This window comes from Carcharodon carcharias, chromosome 8, assembly GCF_017639515.1.
Source record: "Carcharodon carcharias isolate sCarCar2 chromosome 8, sCarCar2.pri, whole genome shotgun sequence".
In the NCBI taxonomy this organism is placed as follows: Eukaryota; Metazoa; Chordata; class Chondrichthyes; order Lamniformes; family Lamnidae; genus Carcharodon; species Carcharodon carcharias.
In genome coordinates, this window is record NC_054474.1 from 151,671,877 (window position 1) to 151,693,435 (window position 21,559).

The 21,559-nt window shown below is 47.7% G+C and overlaps 1 protein-coding gene across 6 annotated transcripts in view; it reads right to left on the bottom strand.

Moving 5' to 3' along the window:
• Positions 1-21,559, bottom strand: part of sh3glb2a (SH3-domain GRB2-like endophilin B2a) — a 115,672-nt gene that overhangs the window by 14,580 nt on the left and 79,533 nt on the right. For 2 of the 6 annotated variants that reach the window (XM_041193918.1, XM_041193916.1), the window contains exons 4-7: positions 19,767-19,900; positions 16,031-16,123; positions 10,554-10,616; positions 2,086-2,109 (exon numbers count right to left, since the gene is read on the bottom strand). In XM_041193918.1, the coding sequence (XP_041049852.1) occupies positions 2,086-2,109; positions 10,554-10,616; positions 16,031-16,123; positions 19,767-19,900 (314 nt within the window). The remainder of the gene's footprint in view (positions 1-2,085; positions 2,110-10,553; positions 10,617-16,030; positions 16,124-19,766; positions 19,901-21,559) is intronic. The other 4 variants (XM_041193921.1, XM_041193922.1, XM_041193920.1 and 1 more) reach the window with 3 other exon arrangements.

A 21,559-nucleotide genomic window follows, 5' to 3' on the forward strand; every position in this document is an offset into this window, starting at 1 on the left:
CACTCCACCATTCCGCACGCTCCCCATATCCTTCGTTCCATTTGTAACCAAAAAAATCTATCGACCCCTATCCTGAATATACTCACTGACTGAGCATCCACAGCTCTCTGGGGTCAATAATCTCAAAGATTCGCAACCCGCTCGAGCGAAGAAACCGCTCCTTGGGCTGGATTTTACACCCACCCCCACCCCCAATCCGCTGCCAGGCATCTTTTGAGCAGGGGCTGGGGCACCTAAAATATGTCGGGTGGCCAGCCCACGACCTTTGCAGCCACCCCCGAGCTCACCCCCATGATATGCTGGGTGGGTAGGTGCCGAAATTGGCAGCCATTTTTATTAAAGACTAGTTAGACTTGTTAGCAAGTCTATTGACGGAAATGCTGCCTATGGCAAAATATGGTTGCCATGGGCTGGTGGGCAGGAGTGGACAGCCTGATTTTTGGGGCCTAGATGAAAAATGGCAGGAAGAAATGTGGAGGGCACCTCATTTGGGGGGGTGGGGTGGTGGTGGTGTGCCCTGTGTGAATTGGGAGCAACTCCACTTCCCCCTCCCCCACAGGTGTCACCCTCTTCCTTTCTCACTGCCTGTACTCCAACCCCCGTCTCCCCACTTCCTGGACTCTTGGACCCATCCCGCCACCGCACCCCCCCCAAACTTGTTATGGCTGTGGGGCAGAAGCCTTTCTGGCATGTCAGCGGCTGGTCATCTTTTGTTCCGGGCCTCCCCCGCCCGCCCTCAGCTACCCGTCCACCCCACCACCGCCCCCCCACCCACTACCCCGCACCCCCCCAAACCCATCCCCAGCCCTCCATAAAATCCAGTCTCATCTCAGTCCTAAATGGCTGACCCCTTATTCTGAGGCTGTGACCCTGTTTTCTTGATTCCCCAGCCAGGGGCAAACATTTTCTCAGCACCTACCCTGAGAATTTTATCTGTTTTAATGAGGTCACCTCTCTAGACGTCTTCTAAACTCCAGGGAATAGGCCTGGTCCACTCAATTTCTCCTCATAGAACAAATCCCCTCATCCCAGGAACCATTGCACTCCCCCTAGGGTAAGTATATCCTTCCTTAGGTAAGGAGGCCAAAACTGTGCACAATATTCCAGGGGCGTCCTCACAACACACTGTAGAATTGTAGTAAGGCTATTTTACTCTTATACTCTCATCCCTTAAAACAAAGGCTAACGTACGATTTACATTCCTAATTGCTTCCTGTGCCTGCATTTTAACTTTCACCTGAATACCAAGTTCCCAGTACCAAAAATGACAAGTTCTTCCTGCCTGCAGCAATGTTTGACGTTCCTGCCCCCACTCACCCTCTCTCTGTTCTTTCACCGGGTCTATAGATTTATGGATTGGAAACCGGAACGAGGTAATGATGTCCGAGTTACTGCCCAGAATCTGAAAGATGTTCTTTGCACTTGGTAATTTGGACTACGGACAGACTAAGCTTTTTAATCCCCATTCTCACTGACAATGTGTCCCATTGTCAGTTCCACTGCCGGACACCCTGCACCCCTTGGTCTTTTGGGGGGAGGGAATGGGAGGAATGCAGGAGTGAAATGAAGTGAAGGATCCTCATTTTGCCCTCCCTGCACCCAGTGTTAATTGTACCCTGGGCACAACTTCCCTAGGGTTGAAGTGTGCTACAAAGCACATCGGAATGGCCTGTCACTCTCCTGGGTTTACCTTCAGCACTCACCACCAACCCTTCCATATGCAAAACCTTCCTTCTTTCTAGCCCAATGTTGCTAATTCATGCTGGCGAACAGCGAGTCAAGAGCCCTCCAGTACCTCATCCATGTTGGAACTGCCCATTATCCTCAAATGAAGGATATAAAAGTTAAAAGTGGAAGTGGGACCATTTGGAGGCTGATTTTTGGCCCCATTAAACTCTGATTTCAATCTCAAGTTGTGGAAGCCATAAAACCCTCTTAAGGAATCTGAGTTCATCATTGATCAATCCCGAGTTGTGTGCCTGTAAAAGCACCTTTTAAATTCCCCAGTACTGATCACCATGTAACCAGCAGCCTAGTTTTTCCAGCATATATATTTCCCAGTGTGTTTTTATTTCAGATACTCACTTTTGTCACCTCCTCACTCCAAAGCTGCAAATCCACACAGCAACAAGAAAGGAGATGAGTGTTTGATACTGGAAGGAGTTTATTATTACTGGTTTTTAATGGGAGCGATGTTAGAGCATGGGGATAATACAATACACACACACACGTACATACTCTCACTCACACAACATGCATTAGATGTTGTCAGACTAACAGGAGAAGAACAGAAAACATATTCATACTGTGGACAACAGGGTCATGGTTACTGATGGTCTGATATGGGTTCAGACATTGCCTAAAATTTAATACCATGTAAATATCAGAGCAAAAACAGCCCCCAACAGCAAACCCTCTGGATCAGAGTTACCATCAAGCAGGACTACATTTCACAGCAGATTGACAGCAGGAAAAAAGATTTAGATACCAACAAACCAAAGCTTGTTTACACCTTGGGTAGCACACAAGGAAATGATGAGAGGATTGACAGAAATGGGAATCAAGTTAACAGTGACTACAATTGAACTAAGACTTGCAGATCACAAAGACTTTTATTTCTAAACGTCAATATATGAATGGTTTGATAAAATGGAGTTATACCCAACAGCACTTGCTACAACATATGTATCAGGATGGAATAATCAACAGGATCCATTCTGACTGCTAAATTGAATGACTGCCTGACTGTGGAAACAGCTGTCTCCCCTACCAATATTTAATGAATTGAGCTGCCAGTGAAGACTAAAGCCTGTTTTGTTCTTAAAGTCCTAACATCTCACTCGGGTGTAATTTTAGCTGGTGTTAATTCTCCAATCTACTGATGTTGTTCTACACAGACTTAATCCTTCTGGGAACTGAATGGAGATAATATTTAATCCAAAGATTCTTCCTCCTTGGCCATTGGCAAGATTAATTAATTAAAAAAAAAATTCTTGCACATTCTTAAGACATTTCGCTTTGTTAGCCAGGTCTGAGAGATCTCCATGGAAACCCGTGTCTCAAAACAATATACTGAGCTATCATAGATTTCCTAAGGAGGGGGAGTGGAGCTAATTGGAAAGCCCTTTCAAGGAGCTGACGCAAGCACGATGGGCCGAATGGCCTCCTCTGATGTAAAGTGGTGTTTCTGTTTGCCTAATAATGGGGTTCAAATATCTCCCCATACAGAAGTGCTCCAGCTACCCAAGTCTGGAATGCCAAGGTGCAGGTTGGCAGGGCATGGCACTGATGGGTAGAAAACACTAAGGTCCCCCTGATCACTGTGGGCACTGGTTGCAGGATCATTGAGTTGACTGGGAAAGGCAGAAACAAATTTTAAACAGGTTTGAACTCTGGATCCTGGTGACTTCGCTCTTATAAGACCCTGGGAAAGCGATGCGCTGCTTTGGTTGAATACTCAGTTCAACAGTAAAGGTTTGAGAAGTTGCAGGACTTTAGTAGAAACGAGTAGCTGCAGCAGTGCATCGAAAGGTCAAAGTGGAAATGCATTGCCCACAGAACGAGAAGTGAAAAGCGAGTAATCCTTGATTCCTAATTCAGCAAACAGCTCAGTTCAATTATCCAAAATATTATAAGGGCCAGAGTTTTCCAGCACCCCGCCCCCACCCCCACCCCCCCCCCACCCCCTGCCCCCACTGTGGCGGGGCCGGCGAGCCATTGAAATCTCACATCGGCAGGGCTGGACGATCCCGCCAGTGTGAGAGGCTGGAAAATTCTGGCCAAGCAGTGCAATTAACACCTCCTGTACATTAGGTGGCACTAGACCTGTAAAGCCCACCTATGGACTAATGGCCGATTTAAATCACGTCAGAGATAAAGATTCTTTGAGCGCTTATTTTTTGATGAAGCATTGATCCTCACGCTCTTGTTTTGGCCTTTTGACTGTTCTTTTCACACGCTAGTGATTCTACCAGTGAAAATCCCGCCTTACCAATTCCTTGATTTTTTTGAGCAATGCATGCACATTCCTGACTCTAATTTTGGCACTATGCATGGCCAATATTTACCAACTGGGAGATTGCTGCCTGCTGGGAACTCTGCCTCTCAGTTGGGTGATGGTCCCTAGCTGGCAGGTTGTTTTGCACTGCAAAAGCTTATCTGGTTATTATCGCATTGCTGTTTGTGGGAGCTTGCTGTGCCCAAATTGGCTGCTGCGTTTCCTATGTTACAACAGTGACAATACTTCAAAAGTACTTCATTGGCTATAAAGTACTTTGGAACATCCTGAGGTCATGAACGGTGGTATGTAAATGCAAGTCTCTCTTTCTTTCCCTTTGACAGTGCAGCACTTTAACTACCATCTTAAACAACTCTACTCCAATCTACCTCATCAAAACCTTCCTCTATTCCTGTAACAATGATTTTTTGATGTGCAGCAAAGATTAAATCAGGGATCTGTTGTTTATCTTCTCCAAACTTCACCCATTTACCCCTTTCCCACACAGTCGACTTTTAATTAAATGCTTTCATCCAACAGTAAAGTGCTTTAAGTGAAAAGAAATCAAGGCGATAAGCATGGTTGTTACCTGGGGAACATCTGCCTTCCTCCTGGGAAATGAAAAACAATTCACATTTGCCCATCACTTTGGACCGCCCCCCCACTGAACCCTCCTACACTGCAATTGGAACCCCCCCCCCCCACCCCCAACAAGGACAGGGTCCCCAGGCTTGCTGTACATGCGCCCTCCAGGATAGGCCTCCACTGTCAGCCCACCCCGCCAATCATGAACACAAGAAACAGGAGCAGGAGTAGACCATATGGCCCATCGAACATGCTCCGCCATTCAATATGATCATGGCTGACCTTGGGCTTCAACTCCATTTTTCCACCTGCTCCCCATATTCCTGGCTTCCCCGAGAAATGAATAATCTGTCTATTCCAGCCTTTAAACAAATTCAACGATGGAGCATCTGCAACCCTCTGGGGTCGAGAATTCCATGGAGTCATTTCTCCTCATCTCAGTCCCAAATGATCAGCCCCCTAATCCTGAGACTGAGCCCCCGTGTTTAAGATTCCACGACCAGCAAAAACAATCTCTCAGCCTCCACCCTGTCAAACCCCTTCAGAAACTTGCAGGTTTCAGTGAGATTGCCTCATTTTTCCAAACTCCAGAGAACTTAGGCCCAATTTACTCAGCCTCTCATCATAGGTCAACACCCTCATCCCACATACTAAACTTTCACTGTAATGCCTCCAATGCATGTATATCCTTCCCTTAAATATGGAGACCAAAATGGCAAAGTATTCCAGGTGTGGTCTCACCAAAACTCCTCTGTAACACTGGCCCTCTGACTTTCTGCACCCCCACAACCACCTCCCTAACTCTTTATCCACGCCCCCTCTGGGACCACTCTTGAATAGGCCCTGTCTCTCTTCCCCAGCTCTTTCCTCACCCCAGGAGTGGATTGAACATTCTGGTGTTAGCTGGAGCAGAATTGGTTTTATTGCCGCCGAACCAGCGCCAATCAGTTCCCACTTCTCCGAATAGGATCTCATGACCCTCTGGTAGATTTGTATCAGTTCAGCCAAAGGAATGCAAAGCAAAGCAGACTCAAAGCTAACCTCAATAGACAAGGGGCTGAAATGCATCGTTCAGTTTTGGAATGAATCAGAGCTGCTCAGTTAGTCAGATCAACGTGAGGGAAATGCCCAACAACTGATTAGTATTAAAGAAATATCTGCTGTAAACCAGTAGTAGTGGAGAAATCTCTCACACATAGGTCTCTGTCCTAGTCCCAGGCCCCATCCTAGGCCCAGGCCCAGGCTTGAGGCACCATCCCAGGCCCTAGGTTTCAGGCCCAAGATGGACAACGAACACAACACACCAATAGAGTGTGTTGAGAGCACAGAATTGTCAGTGAAAATGAAGAATCACCATTAAAATAATCCCATTTGGGATTTCCCAAACACTTTTAAGAGGTTAATCAGGAGGGGTTGTTGGGAGTTCTTGCGACAAGCTCTACAATACGTTTTCTTTTCTTCAGATAGGATGAAGGGTACGACAGTTACTGGTTTAGTAAGATTTCAAGTTGAATTTGTCTTTGGAGGATTACATAGAAAACAGGAAGCAAACTCAGTGCAAAAGATGTAGAAATAGCTTCAAGAAGCTAAATATAAACTACACCATTATCTCATTCCAAGAGCACAGAACCATGGATTAAACCAATAGGGAATGTCCGTTATGTGGAACGTTTAAATAAATAAATAACAGGGAAGGATGATGTAATCTACAACAACTACAGCTTGCATTTATATAGCACCTGCAATATTGTAAAATATTACAAGGTGCTTCACAGAATTGTAATCAGACAATATAAAGCAACCCTCAATCAGAGAAAATGCCTTTCCGGGTTTGAAGTGGGTTTTAACATTCATATGTATGATTTTAGTACTTTAACCCCCATTTCGCAGATTGAGAGAGTGTTACTGGTGCTAGCTAAGATTTCCCTGCAATACCTGCCTTACAAAAATACTCGAGAGTTATTGGATGGCTTGGCTTGTGAAACCTTGGGATGACCAAATACTGATAGGAAGGAGCTATGTTAACCCGAGTGATCTCACTTGTAATTCTCACACATTTCAACATCCCAAATTTAAGATTCTCATCCTTGTGTTCAAATCCCTCCATGGCCTATCTCCCTCCCCACCCCTGTGGCTCCTCCAGCCCTACAACCCTCCAAAATCTCTGCACTCCTCCAATTCTGGCCTCTTGTCCACCCTCCACTAACTCCGTCCTGTCATTGGTGGCCGAGCCTTAAGCCAGCTCTGCCCAAAGCCCTGGAATCCCTCCCCATAATCTCCCCATCTTTCTCCCCTGCATCCCACAAGACCTTTCTTAAAACTTACCTCTGTTGACTAAGTCAATCCTCCTAATATCTCCTCCTTTGGCTCATTGTCTCATTACACACCTGTGAGGTGCCTTGGGAAGCTGATGGCGCTGTACAAATGCAAGTTATTACCAGGGTGGCAAGTGTGGGAAACCTAGAAAAAGTACTCGGTGAACGTAAAGAGATGCTGAAACGCCTCCCCGCTCTATTTATGCAGGAACCCTGGATGTTTCCCCTTCAGATAAGAAAAACAATTCTCCTCATAGACTCAAGACAAATCCAACTTTCTTCAGAATTGGCATTTATGATGTTAGGTTAATAGCAGATTAATCTAGATTGGAGGTGGTGAATGCTGGAGGGGGCAATTAGTGCCACTTATTACATACCCTCTCAGAGAAAAGGGCACCAGGCAGCATGTTCCAAGGGTCATCCTGCTACCCAGCACAAAGTGGCAGGTGAAGCTTTTGTTTCTTAACTGAAAGCTGGAGAAGCAAGTTCACCAACAGCCTGCCTGCCACAGTAGACCAATTGTGAAGACAAGGCCATAGGAAACTCCGATCCAGACAACAAGCATAAATTTTGCCTAAACTTGCTGGATAAAGGCCACCTGTAGATGGATAAATGCCATTTTGAACACTTCAAAGAGGAAGAGGGTATGTAATAAATATGAAATCGGATTGGTGATGCTTTTTATCAGGTTAGACATCAAAACAGCAATTTATATTTATACTTATGTTCTGCTGGTGGTGGCGTAGTGGTATTGTCACTGCATTAGTATTCCAGAGACCCAGTGTGATGTCCTGGGGACCAGGGTTCTAATCTATAATCCCACCACGGCAGATGGCGGAATTTGAATTCAATAAAAATCTGGAATTAAATGTCCGATGATGACCATGAAAGCATTGCTGATTGTTGTAAGAACCCATCTGGTTCATTAATGTCCTTTAAGGAAGGAAATCTGTCATCCTCACCTGGTCTGGCCTACATGTGAGTCCAGACCCACAGCAATGTAGTTGACTCTTAAACACCCTCAGAACAAGGGCAATAAATGCTGGCCTAGCCAGCAAAGCCCACATCCTGTGAACAAATAAAACAAAAACACACCTCCCAAGGCATGAGGGAAATGCATAGAACTGGGAAGGAGGATTTTGATTGGCATTGAGAGTGAATGATTGCAGTCAATGGGATGGGCACTGAGACATTGTTAGAACAAAGAGACGGGAGTGGGCCATTCAGCCCCTTGAGCTTCATGCATTGACATTGATGATTACATCAAGGTATAAGGACCACTATCTCATACATTTTGGAAAGGTTTTCCTGTGTCACTGACCATCCAAAATGTGTTATCAGGTGAGTGAGTTGCACTGTTGTTGCAGGTACTAAAGCAAAGTGGAAATATCTCCCACCGAATGGGGGGACACCTTTGAGTAGAGGGACATTTAAAGGAGAGTTGATGGTAAGGGAAAGACTTTAGAGGGTTGTAGAGTTGGGACGGTGCATTACAGAACAGGTGCTGACCTCACCCTGATGGATCGAAAGAACCAAAGGCGATATGAGGAAACCCTTTCATGTGGCCTCTTGTTAGGATCTGGAATGCTCTGCCTGTGGCAGAGGCAGATTCAATCCTAGCTTTGAAAAGGGAATTGGATGATTACCTGAAGAGAAAAAAAACTTTCAGGGCGACGGGAAAAAGGCAGAGAAGTGAGAGTAGCTCAGATGCTGTTGCAGAGAACTAGCATGGAAAATGATGGGCTGAATGGCCTCTTGTGCTGGAACAGTGATTCTATATTCAGTGGAGAGTTGAGACAGAGGATCCATGCCACCTGGTGTCACAATATACCGTTCCAACAGGGCATGATACAATAACATCAACACACTGACCCACCAGAACAATATCCAGATAGGTATCACTGTATCACCGTGATAGAATGGGGCTCAGGGACAGTGGCAGTCAGATTTATACTTAAAACCTTTGCTGCTTAAAATCTATGCCTCTTCCAAAATATTCACAGTATTACTCCTGCGGCCTGATTGTTAAAGTTTCTATCAGGTGGCGTTAGCCTAAGGTATCGCACTGTGCATTTCACATTGCACTGTGGAAGAAAATCCGAGCGATGCCACAGGATCTAGGGGATGAATGTTTGCTGTAGGGATGGGAAATGGGAGTCGGGACTTCTTCCGGGTCCCAAACCCACCTGCGTTTGGGGGTGGGGGGTGGGGGGGAACAGTCATTCCTTAGGATTTTGAGCAGGGCATCCCCCTTGACATGGAGACAGATTCCTTTGACCAATTCAGAGCAGCAGGTGAGCCAACTAGAGTTTTTACAGCTGGAGGACAGGGCCAGACTGCAGTAAAGGGTGAGTAACTGAGAGGCAGCTTCAACCAGAAGGCGCCCTCTCACAACCTTTTTAAAACTTTAAATTAAAAAGAAGGTAAAGCAGCCAGGCCACCGCTTGGGGGAGGGGTGTGGGGGAATGGGAGGTGGGGCGTGGGGGGGAAGAATAGATCCCTCTACAGGGCAGTCCGGAACAGGCAGGAAGGGCCTCGGCCTGCCTGGAGGACTGGCGCCCTAGCCTGCCACTGGGTGCCCGCCTCCGGGCCATTAAACTGCCCCCGGAAATCCCAGCCGGCCTCCTTCGGCCTTCTTAATGAGGCTCTGAATAAGCAGAGTGGGCTGGCCGCTTCATGGGGGCTGGAAGCCCTGCCGATTCCGGATCCGCTTCGGCCAAAACGGCCGGTGCTGGGAACGGAGTTGGGAAACCAGCTGGTTCTGGAATTTTCAGGCCTCGCCCACAGGCCTGAAAGTTCAACCCCTCACGGTTGATCCTGCTTTAGGCTGGAGGCTTTTAAATGTTAAAAAAAAAGACGTACATCAGAATTACACAGAATGACATGGAGTCTACAGCACAGAAGCAAGCCATTCAGCCCACCTGGTCTTTGCCAGTATTAACGCTGCACAGAAGCCCCCTTTATCTCACAGTATTGGTGCATCCATTTATGCTGATCATTTAAGTATAAATCTGTCACCTATCGAGTTCCATTGTGTCTAACTTTATCCCACTACAGTCGTAGAGGTGTCTGAAAATCAAGCATTGGTGGCTTTAATGATTCATTATCTAAACAAGAGGTGAAGTCCACTGATGCCCCAGTCTGAATGGGAATAGTGCAACGCTGGGGGCGAGGGTGGAGGGCAATGACTTTGGGCAGATCTGCCTTTGCCACAGACGTGTCTGAAATGAGCAAAGCATCGACTTGACCAAGGTTCAGGTTGCCAACCCTCCAGGACTGTCCTGGAGTCTGCAGGAATTGAAGATTAATCTCCTAGATACCCCAGCGAGTAACGGCTGGGAGAAAAACTACAGGGGTGCTAAAGGAAAAGTGTTTCTCCCCACCGCTTCCATTTTCTTTTGAACCCTTTTGCATATCAATCCTGGAAACGGGGACTAAAGGGATGGGGTTTGACTGAACTGTCGGAGGTGGGATGAAACCTCTAGGAATATGGCCAACCAGAGTCGGCGATACTGTAAGTGAGGCTATAGTTTTGAATTAAGAGGCCTGGTAAAAAAAGGGTCACCAATCCTTACAGCATACGATGTCGGAGAGAGCGGGAGAAAGGACAAAAAGATAAGAGAAAATGGGGAATGCTGATTTCACCCATGGCTTACCGCAGATGCACTGGCCGACAGTACATAATTACGAGGCCTAGTCTCCTGAAAATCAGGTGTCGCCTACAAGGCGGGAAGAGATTTTACACACAAAATATATCATGCATAAAAAGCGAAATATCTGCGGACATGTTTTAAAAAGGTCACGTCAAACTTGAAAACCACGAAACAACTCAATCAAGGTCTGGAGATGTGCAGGGGAACTGGGCTCAATTGCTGTGACACAGGCAAGTGCTACTGAAGGAAGGTCAATACCCAGAGGAGATCCCGAACCTTTATCATGCACATTTTGAGGGAATGACTCCGCAACCAATACAATGAACCCTGAGCCAGACTGGCTGAATGTTGCATGGGGGGGCCTCTGCACAACCAAAGCAGGTCCAAGCAACAGATCCTTGCTGTGCACTGGGGGCTGTTACGTCTCCTGCAGGCACCCAGAAAGGATCGCTTCCCCGGTGAGTTTGAAAGTTTTTGGATACCTTTCACGTCACCTCTTCAATTTTAATCAGTCAATCCAACCCATGATTCAGTACCAAGGGCCATGGAGGTGGTGCTCAATGGACCAACACATTGATCCAACTCTTGTCAATCAGCTAAGTCAATCTTACTGCTAGTTAAACTAGCAATGGATGCTAGAAATACCTGGGAGCAACATTTCACTTCTAGTCAAGGAGGAGCTGTCTACACCCTGACAGGGCATGTGGGAGTAAAGAGTTGAACCATTCCCAATTAAACCCAAATGGTTTTGACATTGCCAGGAACACAGAACCCCTCTTAACATCGAGGGCTGGAACAGAACGGCAGCAACTGTGATTTAGGAAAAGCCACACTGAGAAAGTGAAAAGCAAGATTAGGGGCAGGACTTAGAATGCGCTGCCTGGGAGGGTGGTGGAGGCGGGTTGCCTCACATCCTTTAAAAAGTACCTGGATGAGCACTTGGCACGTCATAACATTCAAGGCTACGGGCCAAGTGCTGGTAAGTGGGATTAGGTAGGTCAGGTGTTTCTCACGTGACGGTGCAGACTCGATGGGCCGAAGGGCCTCTTCTGCACTGTGAGATTCTGTGATTTTTACCTTGTTGGGCGCAGTGGGTGGGCCGGGAGCAGCTGTGATTGGGCCCCGATCGCAATTCCACCCTGGCTGGCCAATTAATGGGCAGCCAGCATGAATCGGGCGCTGAAACGTTCAGCGCTGGCTGGGGGCAGGGGGGGGGGCGGGGGGCGGGGTAGGAGGGCGGACACGGAAGTCAGCGCCGGCGTGCAGGGGTTGCGCTCAGTGAAAGCTCCCTTAAAGGCACCGAGCTGCCCCCAAGGGGGGCTGAAGACTTTGACCTGAGGAATAAAGACTGGAGAAATATGGGAAAACACGTCCCCTCACATGTCTGTGTCACATGAGCAGGAATATGTTAAGAATGAGTTTTAATTATTTCTTTTTTACAAATTACTGGTAGGAACCTCATCCCACCCGTGGATGAGGTTTCGCAAAAAATGCGAAGGCCGCTTGGCCTATTCACCATAAGATTGGACGGGCAGCGAAAACCTTAATGCAATTAATGCAGGGCCTTAATAAGCTTCTTAACTGTCAGCGGGTGCCCTGTCGCCTCTCGTGCGCCCACACACCGAAATATCGTGCCAGTGCGCAATGACATCACACACTATATTTCTCCCCTTCGGGCCAGGCACGCGCCCACCCGACGGGGGTAAAATTCTGCCCTGGGTCGGAGCTGCTCGAGGTTTCCCATTTTGAAGGCGGAGCGAAGAGAAATTGGGATACAAAGATGGATTTTCTGACGACCATGTGAAGGACCCGGAGAGTTCAGATCCCCAGCCCCTCACTTTCTCGAGCATTTCCCTCAGGGCCCACCCTCATGACACCCTAACCAGTGTGCAGGCCCCGGGTGGGGGGAGGGGTGAGGGAAAAAAATACTGCAGGTGCTGGAAACCAGACATAAAATCAGAGCACGCTCAGCAGGTCAGGCAGCCTCTGTGTGGAGAGAGGGAACAAGTTCAATGTTTCAGGTTGACAGGTGCTGCCGGCCCTGCTGACTGTTTCCAGCATGTTCTGTCTTGGTGGTCTGTGGAGGAGGTGGAGGGGAGGGGGGGAATATCTAGCAATTCCCCCGTCTAAAGTCCGGAAAAGAGGATTATAGGTGGGTAAATCGATAATGAAACGTTTTACCCCAATGGAGGACATGGAAATGTTCCAGCCAAATTGACACATGATTAAACGTGTGATTACATAGGCCCGGATCTTCCAGTCTCTGGGTGGTCTTTTCCTGGAGGTACCCCACTTCGCACCCCCACCCCACCCCCCACCACCCCACCCCCCAGCATACAATGCGCTGGGAGACCCCTCAGAAGTCCCAACGCAAGGACCCTGCGGGAAGTATCAACTTCCGTTGGGCAATTCTCCTGCATCTGGAACCCTCTGAGCCTCCGAGTTAGAGTCAGAGACTTCAGATGGTTCCAACTCACTTAGCAGAATAGTTACCCAGGAAAGGTTAGGATTAAAACCAGTTCTAACTCCTGGATAACAATACTACTGCCACCCCCACCCCGCCCCCAAACCCACTCCAACCCACTCCACCTCACCCCATACTGGGACCCCACCCCCCCCCCCCTCCCCCGACTCTTCACTGGAACCCCGAATATCCACAAGATTTCCATCCCACCCCTCACCACCTGACTACACCCCAGTCCCTCCCACCCTCCTACCACCCAACTAACCCCCGCCCCTACTACCCCTAACCACCCAACTACTCCTCTGACCTCCCGAATACACCACCACCCCAGCTACCTTCTCACCCCCTGACTACACCTACAACCCTGACTATCCCCTTGACTGCCTGACTACTCCCTACACCCCCCAACTACCTCCTACACCCCCAACTACCACCCCTCACGCCCCCGTCTAAGCCCCAGCCTTCCGACAACCTCCCCACCACCCGATTACTCCCCAACTACCCCACGACCACTCTCCTGAACAACTCCCCCCCAACCCCCGGCCACACCGAACCCCCTCACCTTCTCTCTCTAGCTTTCTAAGTGCCTTTGGGACATTTATACTTACTGGAATACGGTAAGTGGTGCCATAAAAAGGGGGTGTGCCTCGGACTCCCCTTCATGCTCCTACACTATAAAGAAAGGACTCCGGGAGCAGCTGCGCTCCACATTTCTCAGGAGGCTCAGTTTGGAAGTCTGGGCGAGAAAGGTGGAGCTCTAGCGCAAGGTAAGTAAACATGAGCAGAGTGGCAATCCAAAAGTGATTGCCACTCCTCGCCCAATATTTAGCCAGGAAGTTTATTCTGTAAATTTTGCAGTGACGCAGTTTTTAAGTTCCTTCTCATGACTGGCAATATTGAACAGAAAGAGACCATGTTCCCCAATGCTGCCTGGGAAACACATTATGGCCTGTTAAAGAGGATGAGCAATATAGATAATCCAGCCAGCTTCTAGATTCTACTCCTCTCCCTGTTCAACTCGGTTACTGCTTGTGCCTATTAATAAACACTTCGATTGTTACTTGAAGGGGAGATATCTCCAGGGGTATGGGGGAAAGAACAGGGGAGAGTGGGACTAATTGGATATCTCTTTCAAAGAGATGGCACAGGCACAATGGGCCAAATGTCCTCCTTCTGTGCTGTATGGTTCCCAGCATCCTTATATTAACTTGTACAGGGATGTAGGGCTCTGTGTCAAGCCTTGAACCAAATATTAAAACATCCAGATTTGTATGGAGAGAGCTGGTTGGGGGTTGATCTGGTGGGGGAGGAGTACCAGAGCAGGGGAGGATTAGCATGGCGCAGAATGAACAACATGAACAGAAGAACCAAAACTGGGGGAATTCAGTCGTTACTGTCAGCAATATTAGCAGATGAGGTTTCCACATGTTTGTACAGCCTTCCTTTGCCCTCTATGGGGGGAGATGATGGTGTAGTGGTCATGTCACTGGACTAGTAACCCAGAGTCCCAGTCTAATGCTCTGGGGACACGGGTTCAAATCCCACTGCAGCTGGTGGAATTTAAATCCAAATGAATAAAATCTGGAATTGAAAGCCAGTCTCAGTAATGGTGACCAGGAACCTATCATCTGTAAAAACCCATCTGGTTCACTAATGTCCTTTAGGGAAGGAAATCTGCCATCCTTACCTGGTCTGGCCTACATGTGATTCCCAGACCCACAGCAATGTGGATGACTCTGAAATGGCCTAGCAAGCCACTCAGTTTGAGGGCAATTAGGAATGGGCAACAAATGCTGGTCTTCCCAGTGAAGCTCACATCCCATGAAGGAATAAATTGTTTAAAAATTCAGTTATTTTGACCAGTTTGTATGATGCCTGCCAAGACTGTAGCAGAGGAACAATCAAGTGTTGGATCCCCGCCACCCCCCACCCCCCCACCCCACAGTCACCAGCAGCCCTTAAGGGGTTTTGGTCTCACTTCTAACCTGCCTTAGGGTCATCCATTTATGTCCTGAGTTAAGCGTCTCCTGCTCCTAACTAAAGGGCTGGTGTTGAGACAGACAGACGAGAGAAACAAGGAGGACAAAAGAAATAGAGGGAACAAGGAGGAGGGAGGGGCAATTGCTCTATTTCCAACTCTTCTCATGAACACTGACAAACGGAGAATGACAGGAGTTACTCTGTAATGCCTTTGAAAGAAACTTGTCCAGTAAATAAAGCCATGTCAAACTTTTCCCTCCCTCCCGCCACCCCCCACCCCCCCATTCCCCACCAGTTCCAGTACCAAATCACAACACTGATCACAGTTACAAAAAATCTCCACACTCAAAAAGGTGCAAAGAAAAAGGATAAAACCTCAAATTCTAAGTTAGAATCAGTTACAACAGAAGTGAATCCCAGTTCTCGGCACATCTCCAACTACTGCACTAAAGCCAACCACCCACCCCACCCCACACAATGTTAGCGACACAGTAGAAACACACACACACACGGGGTGGGATCAGTAACTCATTCACTAATATAAACACAGCTTGTGTTATAGCTTCCGGTCCTGCGGAGATCCCAGTAGTCCAACTGTGCAGATTGGCTTCAGAACATCAGGCAGCGAATGAGTCGAAAGTGTTTTTTTTAAAAAAAATAATAATCCTTCTGGAATATTACGGAAAAACCAGGTCAGAGAAAGTAGCAGTTCAACCAACAAGTACTCACTTCTCCCTCACACTGCGCAGAACACAACAGAAAAAGAACATTGGTCAGTATGAAAGTCTGGACACAACACAAGTCGCGACGTTGAGTTAAGGACAAAATGTTATTCAGTAGCGTAGAAAGAAAGAGACAGAGATTCATGCAATTAACATTAACTCTCCCAGTTTGAACAACCCCAGCAACGAGGTGGCACCGTCTCTGGCTCAGATTTCAGGCTTGTGGCTGTACATTTTAAACTGTGCACCAGTTGCCAATGACACTGGGGAGAGTTAATGAATGGTAGGGGTGGGTTGAGAATGGAGTCACGTACTGCTGCCTTTGCCTCGGCCGCCTTTGCTTTCTTTAATCGGGCCTTGCAGGCATCCAAGTCCAGCCGTCTGTTCTCCAAGAGTCTTCTCTCCTTCTATAACATTAAGAAAAAACAGAAACCGAGGAAATTTCCTCCTTACTGTACCCATGTGACTATTATTTCTCACCCCCCCTAACCCCTTGCCTCCCACAAGTTCACCTTGTTGCCTCGCGGATTCCCCATCAAAGAAAGAACTTGCATTTATATAGCGCCTTTCATGGTCTCAGACCGTCTCAAAGTAGGTTACAGCCAATGAAGTCTCATTTCGAAGGTGTGGACACTGTAAGAATTTGCAGCAGCCAAAATTGCGCAAGGAAAGATCCCACAAACAACAACATGATACTGATCAAGATAATCTGTTTTTGGTGATGTTGATTGAGAGATAAATATTAAGCAGGACACCAGGGACAACTCCCCTGCTCCTCTTCAGAATAGTACCATGGGAAATTTTACATCCACCTAAGAGGGCAGACAGGGTCTCGCTTTAAAGTCTCATCTAAAAGTCGGCACTTCTGACAGTGTGGCACTCACGTGGCACCTCCCTGGTAGTGTCAGCCGAGGATTTTCGCTCAAATCCCAAACTCAAACCTGAAACCTTCTGACTCGGAGGTGAAAGGTGCTACCCACTGATCCATGGTCAACACCTAAACTTTGTCCCACAGTCTCTCCTGAGAGTCTAAGCCCAAAGCGAAACAATAGAATCAGCGCTTTCTCATTTCCAAAGAGACCAGGTATCTACTCAAAGCCAGTTTTAATCACACCACTATTGGCCGTTGTGCTATCAGTAGCTAAGCCTCTTCGCTCTGGAATTCCCTCCCTACACCTCTCTCTGCCTCTCTCCTCATCCCTCCCTACACCTCTCTCTGCCTCTCTCCTCATCCCTCCCTACACCTCTCTCCACCCACTCCTCATCCCTCCCTACACCTCTATCTGCCTCTCTCCTCATCCCTCCCTACACCTCTCTCCACCCTCTCCTCATCCCTCCCTACACCTCTATCTGCCTCTCTCCTCATCCCTCCCTACACCTCTCTCTGCCTCACTCTTCATCCCTCCCTACACCTCTCTCTGCCTCCTCATCCCTCCCTACACCTCTCTCTGCCTCTCTCCTCATCCCTCCATACACCTCTCTCTGCCTCTCTCTTCATCCCTTCCTTCACCTCTCTCTGCCTCTGTCCTCATCCCTCCATACACCTCTCCACCTCTCTCCTCATCCCTCCCTTCACCTCTCTCTGCCTCTCTCATCCCCCCTACACCTCTCCACCTCTCTCCTCATCCCTCCCAACACCTCTCCACATCCCTCCCTATGCCTCCCCACCTCTCTCCTCTTCCTTCCCTACACCTCTCTACCTCTCTCCTCTTCCCTCCCTACACATTTCTGCCTCTCTCCTTTTTCCTTCCTACATCTCTCTCCACCTCTCTCCTTTTTCCTCCCTACACTCTCTCTTTCCAGCTTGGATGCACCTTTTGACTAAGTTTTTGGTCACCAGCCCTAATATCTCTTATGCTGGACGGTGCCAAACTCTGTTTGATAACACTCCTGCGAAGCACTTGGAACATTTTATAACAGAAAGGTGCTATATAAATGCATGTGATTGCTGTTGATCTTTAATCCTTTAACTTGGGCCAGTTAGACTGCGGTGTGATTTCCAGGGATGAGACAAGTTAAAATAAGTAGTGTTTAAAAGCTGGCATGGTAGATCACAGGAACATAGAAGTAAGGGAAGGCCATTCAGCCCCTCCAGCTTGTGCTACCATTCAAGTAGATCATGAACCTCAATGCCATTTGCCAGCCTTTGTTCCATATCCCTTAAAAATGATCCATCTCAGTTTTGAAAGTTTCAACTGATGGAGCATCTACAGTTTTTCGCTCTGAGACAGTTCCAGGTTGTCACGGCCCTGGTGAAAGAATGCTTCGGGCTTCATTGCTGAACAGTCTGCCTTGAATTATGTTCCCTTGTTCTGGAACCCCCCTGGCTGGAGGAAACCGTTTCTCTGCACATTAACACTTGCACCAATTGTTTTAATGTTCACTGGTGGTGCCTCCATCCAGCTTAACACTTACTCAACTGCCAAAAATACCGTGGACCCGATTTTAAAGTGTGGATATTGCAACATTCCCGTTAGTCAGGTTAAGTGGGAGTGGGCGTGGGGGTGGGGGTGGGGGTGGGGGGGTTTGGGGAGGGGCAGCCAGATGCAGCTGAGTCCTCCTATTCAGGCCCAGCAGAAGGCCCCGGCTCCTCCTGACACAGTTGGAAATCCTAAAATAAAATGTAATAACTTACCTGGCGGGGTCTAATGCAAAGGGGGAGTATAAAAGTCAGGCTCGCTACAACTGTAGGGCCGTAGTGAGACTGCACCTAGAGTACTGTGTACGGCTTTGCTGTCTTTAAGGAAGGATATCCTTGCTTTGGAAGCCGCTCTGAGGCGGTTCACGAGGCTGATTCCTGCGAAGGTTGGGCCTACGCTCTTTAGAGTTTAGAAGAATGAGCGGTGATCTTATTGGAACATAAGATTCTGAGGGGACTTGACAGGGTAGAAGCTGAGAGGATGTTTCCCCCTCGTGGGGAATCTAGAATTAGGGGCCACAGTTTAAAGATAAGGGGTCTCCCATTAAGCCAGAGATCTAGAGGAATTTTTTTCTCTCAGAGGGTTGTTAGTCTGTGGAATTCCCTACCCCAGAGGGCAGCGGAGGCTGGGTCACTAAATATATGCAAGGCCGAGTTGGACAGATTTTTTGATTGACAAAGGAGTTAAGGGTTATGGTGGGGGCAGACAGGAAGGTGGAATTGAGGCCACAATCAGATCAGCCATGATCTACCTAAATGGCAGAGCAGGCCCGAGCAGCTGAATGGCCCACTCCTGCTCCCATTCCTTATGGATCTTATGATCCTCTTGCTGTCCACGATTGTCCCTCTCAATGGGTTTGGCTTGCCGAGGAAGTCCTCACTGCTCCTTCCCTCCCCTCCCTCCTCCCACTGCTAAAGTACTGGATCAGGTCCTATTGACATTGTTGGGCCCTAATCTGCATATTTAAAGATGCCTCTGGGTGGCCTGTTCACCCATACGAAGAGAACAGGTTAATATTAGAACATGACAGGAATGTAGTGGGATTGAAGAGGGGAGGGGACGGAAGAGGAGGGGAGGGGAGGGCAGGGGAGGGGAGGGGACGGGAAGTGCCTAATTTTAACTAATCCGTCTGGTTCCTCCACCCCTGCCCCATGAGTCCATTTACAGTTGCCTACAGGCGTTTCCCCGAGGAAACCCACAGGGCCAGGGGGATACAGCGGGGGAATGAGACAGACTGGATTACTCCACAGAGAACCAGCATGGACCTAATGGGCAGAATAGCCTCCTCCTGGAAGATTTAGACCAAATTGTTTGAAAAGCAGGAAGTCAGGCAAAGGCAGGTTTTTGAGGGCTTGTCTAAAGATTAAACTCAGTTCCAAAATCCCAAGATCCAGCAGGACTTATTAACCGCTGGGAGCTCCTCACCCCACAGAGCAGAGGCGGGTTCGACCCTCATAGATGGTGTAGGAAGGGCGGGGGGGGAGGGAGTTGGGGATCAAAGGACAAAATGAATATTTTGATCCACTCCTGAAAGCAATTTGGAGAGGACAGGGGGAGGCCTGAGGGAGACAACCGCCTGATATCAGCTATGGTGCGAGGGAAGTGGGGAAAACCACCGCTTAAAGCTCACCGAGATGGTCTTCCAATCTCCTTCCAGGAAGTTACGGAGAGGTGTCAGGAAGTTAATCATGGACGACTGGATGAAATCTCGATCAGCAGCTCCCAGGCGTCTCTGAGCCTCACCAACCTTGATCAGGGTGCTACCTGAGGGACATCAAATTGCACGGTGTTACACGTACATAACCCATCACAGGACACAGAACAGTGCGAGCTGAACTTCATAAAGAATAGCACTACGTACTGGGAAGGGGCAAGGGTGAGGGGAGGCAGTGGGGATGAGAAGTTGGGGGGTGAGGGTGAAATTTAATTTACCTTCAGCTTCATCAACATTGCACGTTTCTAACGCTCGGGAGATTGAACAAGCTGAGGTCCTTTCATCTAGAAAAGAGAAGGCTGAGGGGGGATCTGATAGAGGTCTTTAAGATTTTGAAAGGGTTTAATTAGGTGGATGGAGAAAAATAAATGATTCCCCCTGTGGGCGTGACCAAAATAAGAGACCATAAATGTTCAATAGTCACTGATAAATCCAGTCAGGAATTCAGGAGAAATGTCTTTACCCAGAGAGTTGGGAGAATGTGGAACTCGCTACCACGAGGAGTAAATGAGATGAGTAGCTTATAGATACATTTAAAGGGAACCTAAATAGGCACATGAAGGAGAAAGGATTAGAAGGTTATACAGACAGGATGAGATGAAGAAGGGAGGAGGCTTGTGTGGAGCATAAACACTGGCCTGGAGCAAATGGGTGGATGGTCTTTTTCTGTGCTGCCAATTCTATATAATTTGCTGCCTTTCATGGTTTCAATCTTGCAGTATCTGGCCATAAGATGGTTCCTCAATTGCAGACATTAGTATATTTCCTTGTGCAGATGATTGGAGGCATTTTCTCTGCAAACCACTTGACTCAATGAGTTTTACTTACTGCCATTAAATGATCCCCAGAGACACAATCTCCATCAATCTAATTCCCATTGCAGGAGACCCTTCTGTTATAATGCTGCCTCCAATCCAATGCTATTATAACGCTGCCTCCAATCCAACGCTGTTATAATGCTGCCTTCAATCCAACACTGTTATAACGCTGCCTCCAGTCCAACGCTGTTATAATGCTGCCTCCAAACCAACCACCCAACCATCTCCCTGAATCAACCCCCTCCTGTGTGTGGAATTCCTATCTGTGGGTGTACCTACACCGCAGGGACTGCAGCGGTTCAAGAAGGCAGCTCACCACCACCTTCTCAAGGGGCAATGAGGGATGGGCAATAAATGTTGGCCTAGCCAGTGACACCCATATCCCGTAAACACAAGAAAAAACAGCCAAGAAAGACAAAGTATCCAAGATCACTGCTCCAAAGCATTCTTACCCTTTCCCATTACACCATAAACCCCGCTCCCCCTCAGTGCCTCCCACGCAAACACATACTGCAACCTAAAGCTTTCATTCAATCTTGTTGACATTTACATGCAGAGGGATCCAAGGAATACATTAATTTTATGCAATGTTTAATAAATTAGAATAGCAATGATGTGCTTTTAAATCAGATGCTGTCTAAACTTAATCCATTATGCAAATCAAGTAAGTAAATCAAAAGAAAATCAAAATTCTTGATTGGCAAAGAAAACCAATTGATCCCATTAACAAATGCATCAGGACTTGGCTGCCAGGGGCCCATCCTGGCTTGCAACTCCCTCTGCTGCCATTGCCTCTCGTCTTCTCATCAATATCCTGCCGATTTTACATAAAAGAAAGAACTTGCATTTCTATAACGCCTTTCACAGCTTTCGTGCATCTCAAAGCTCTTT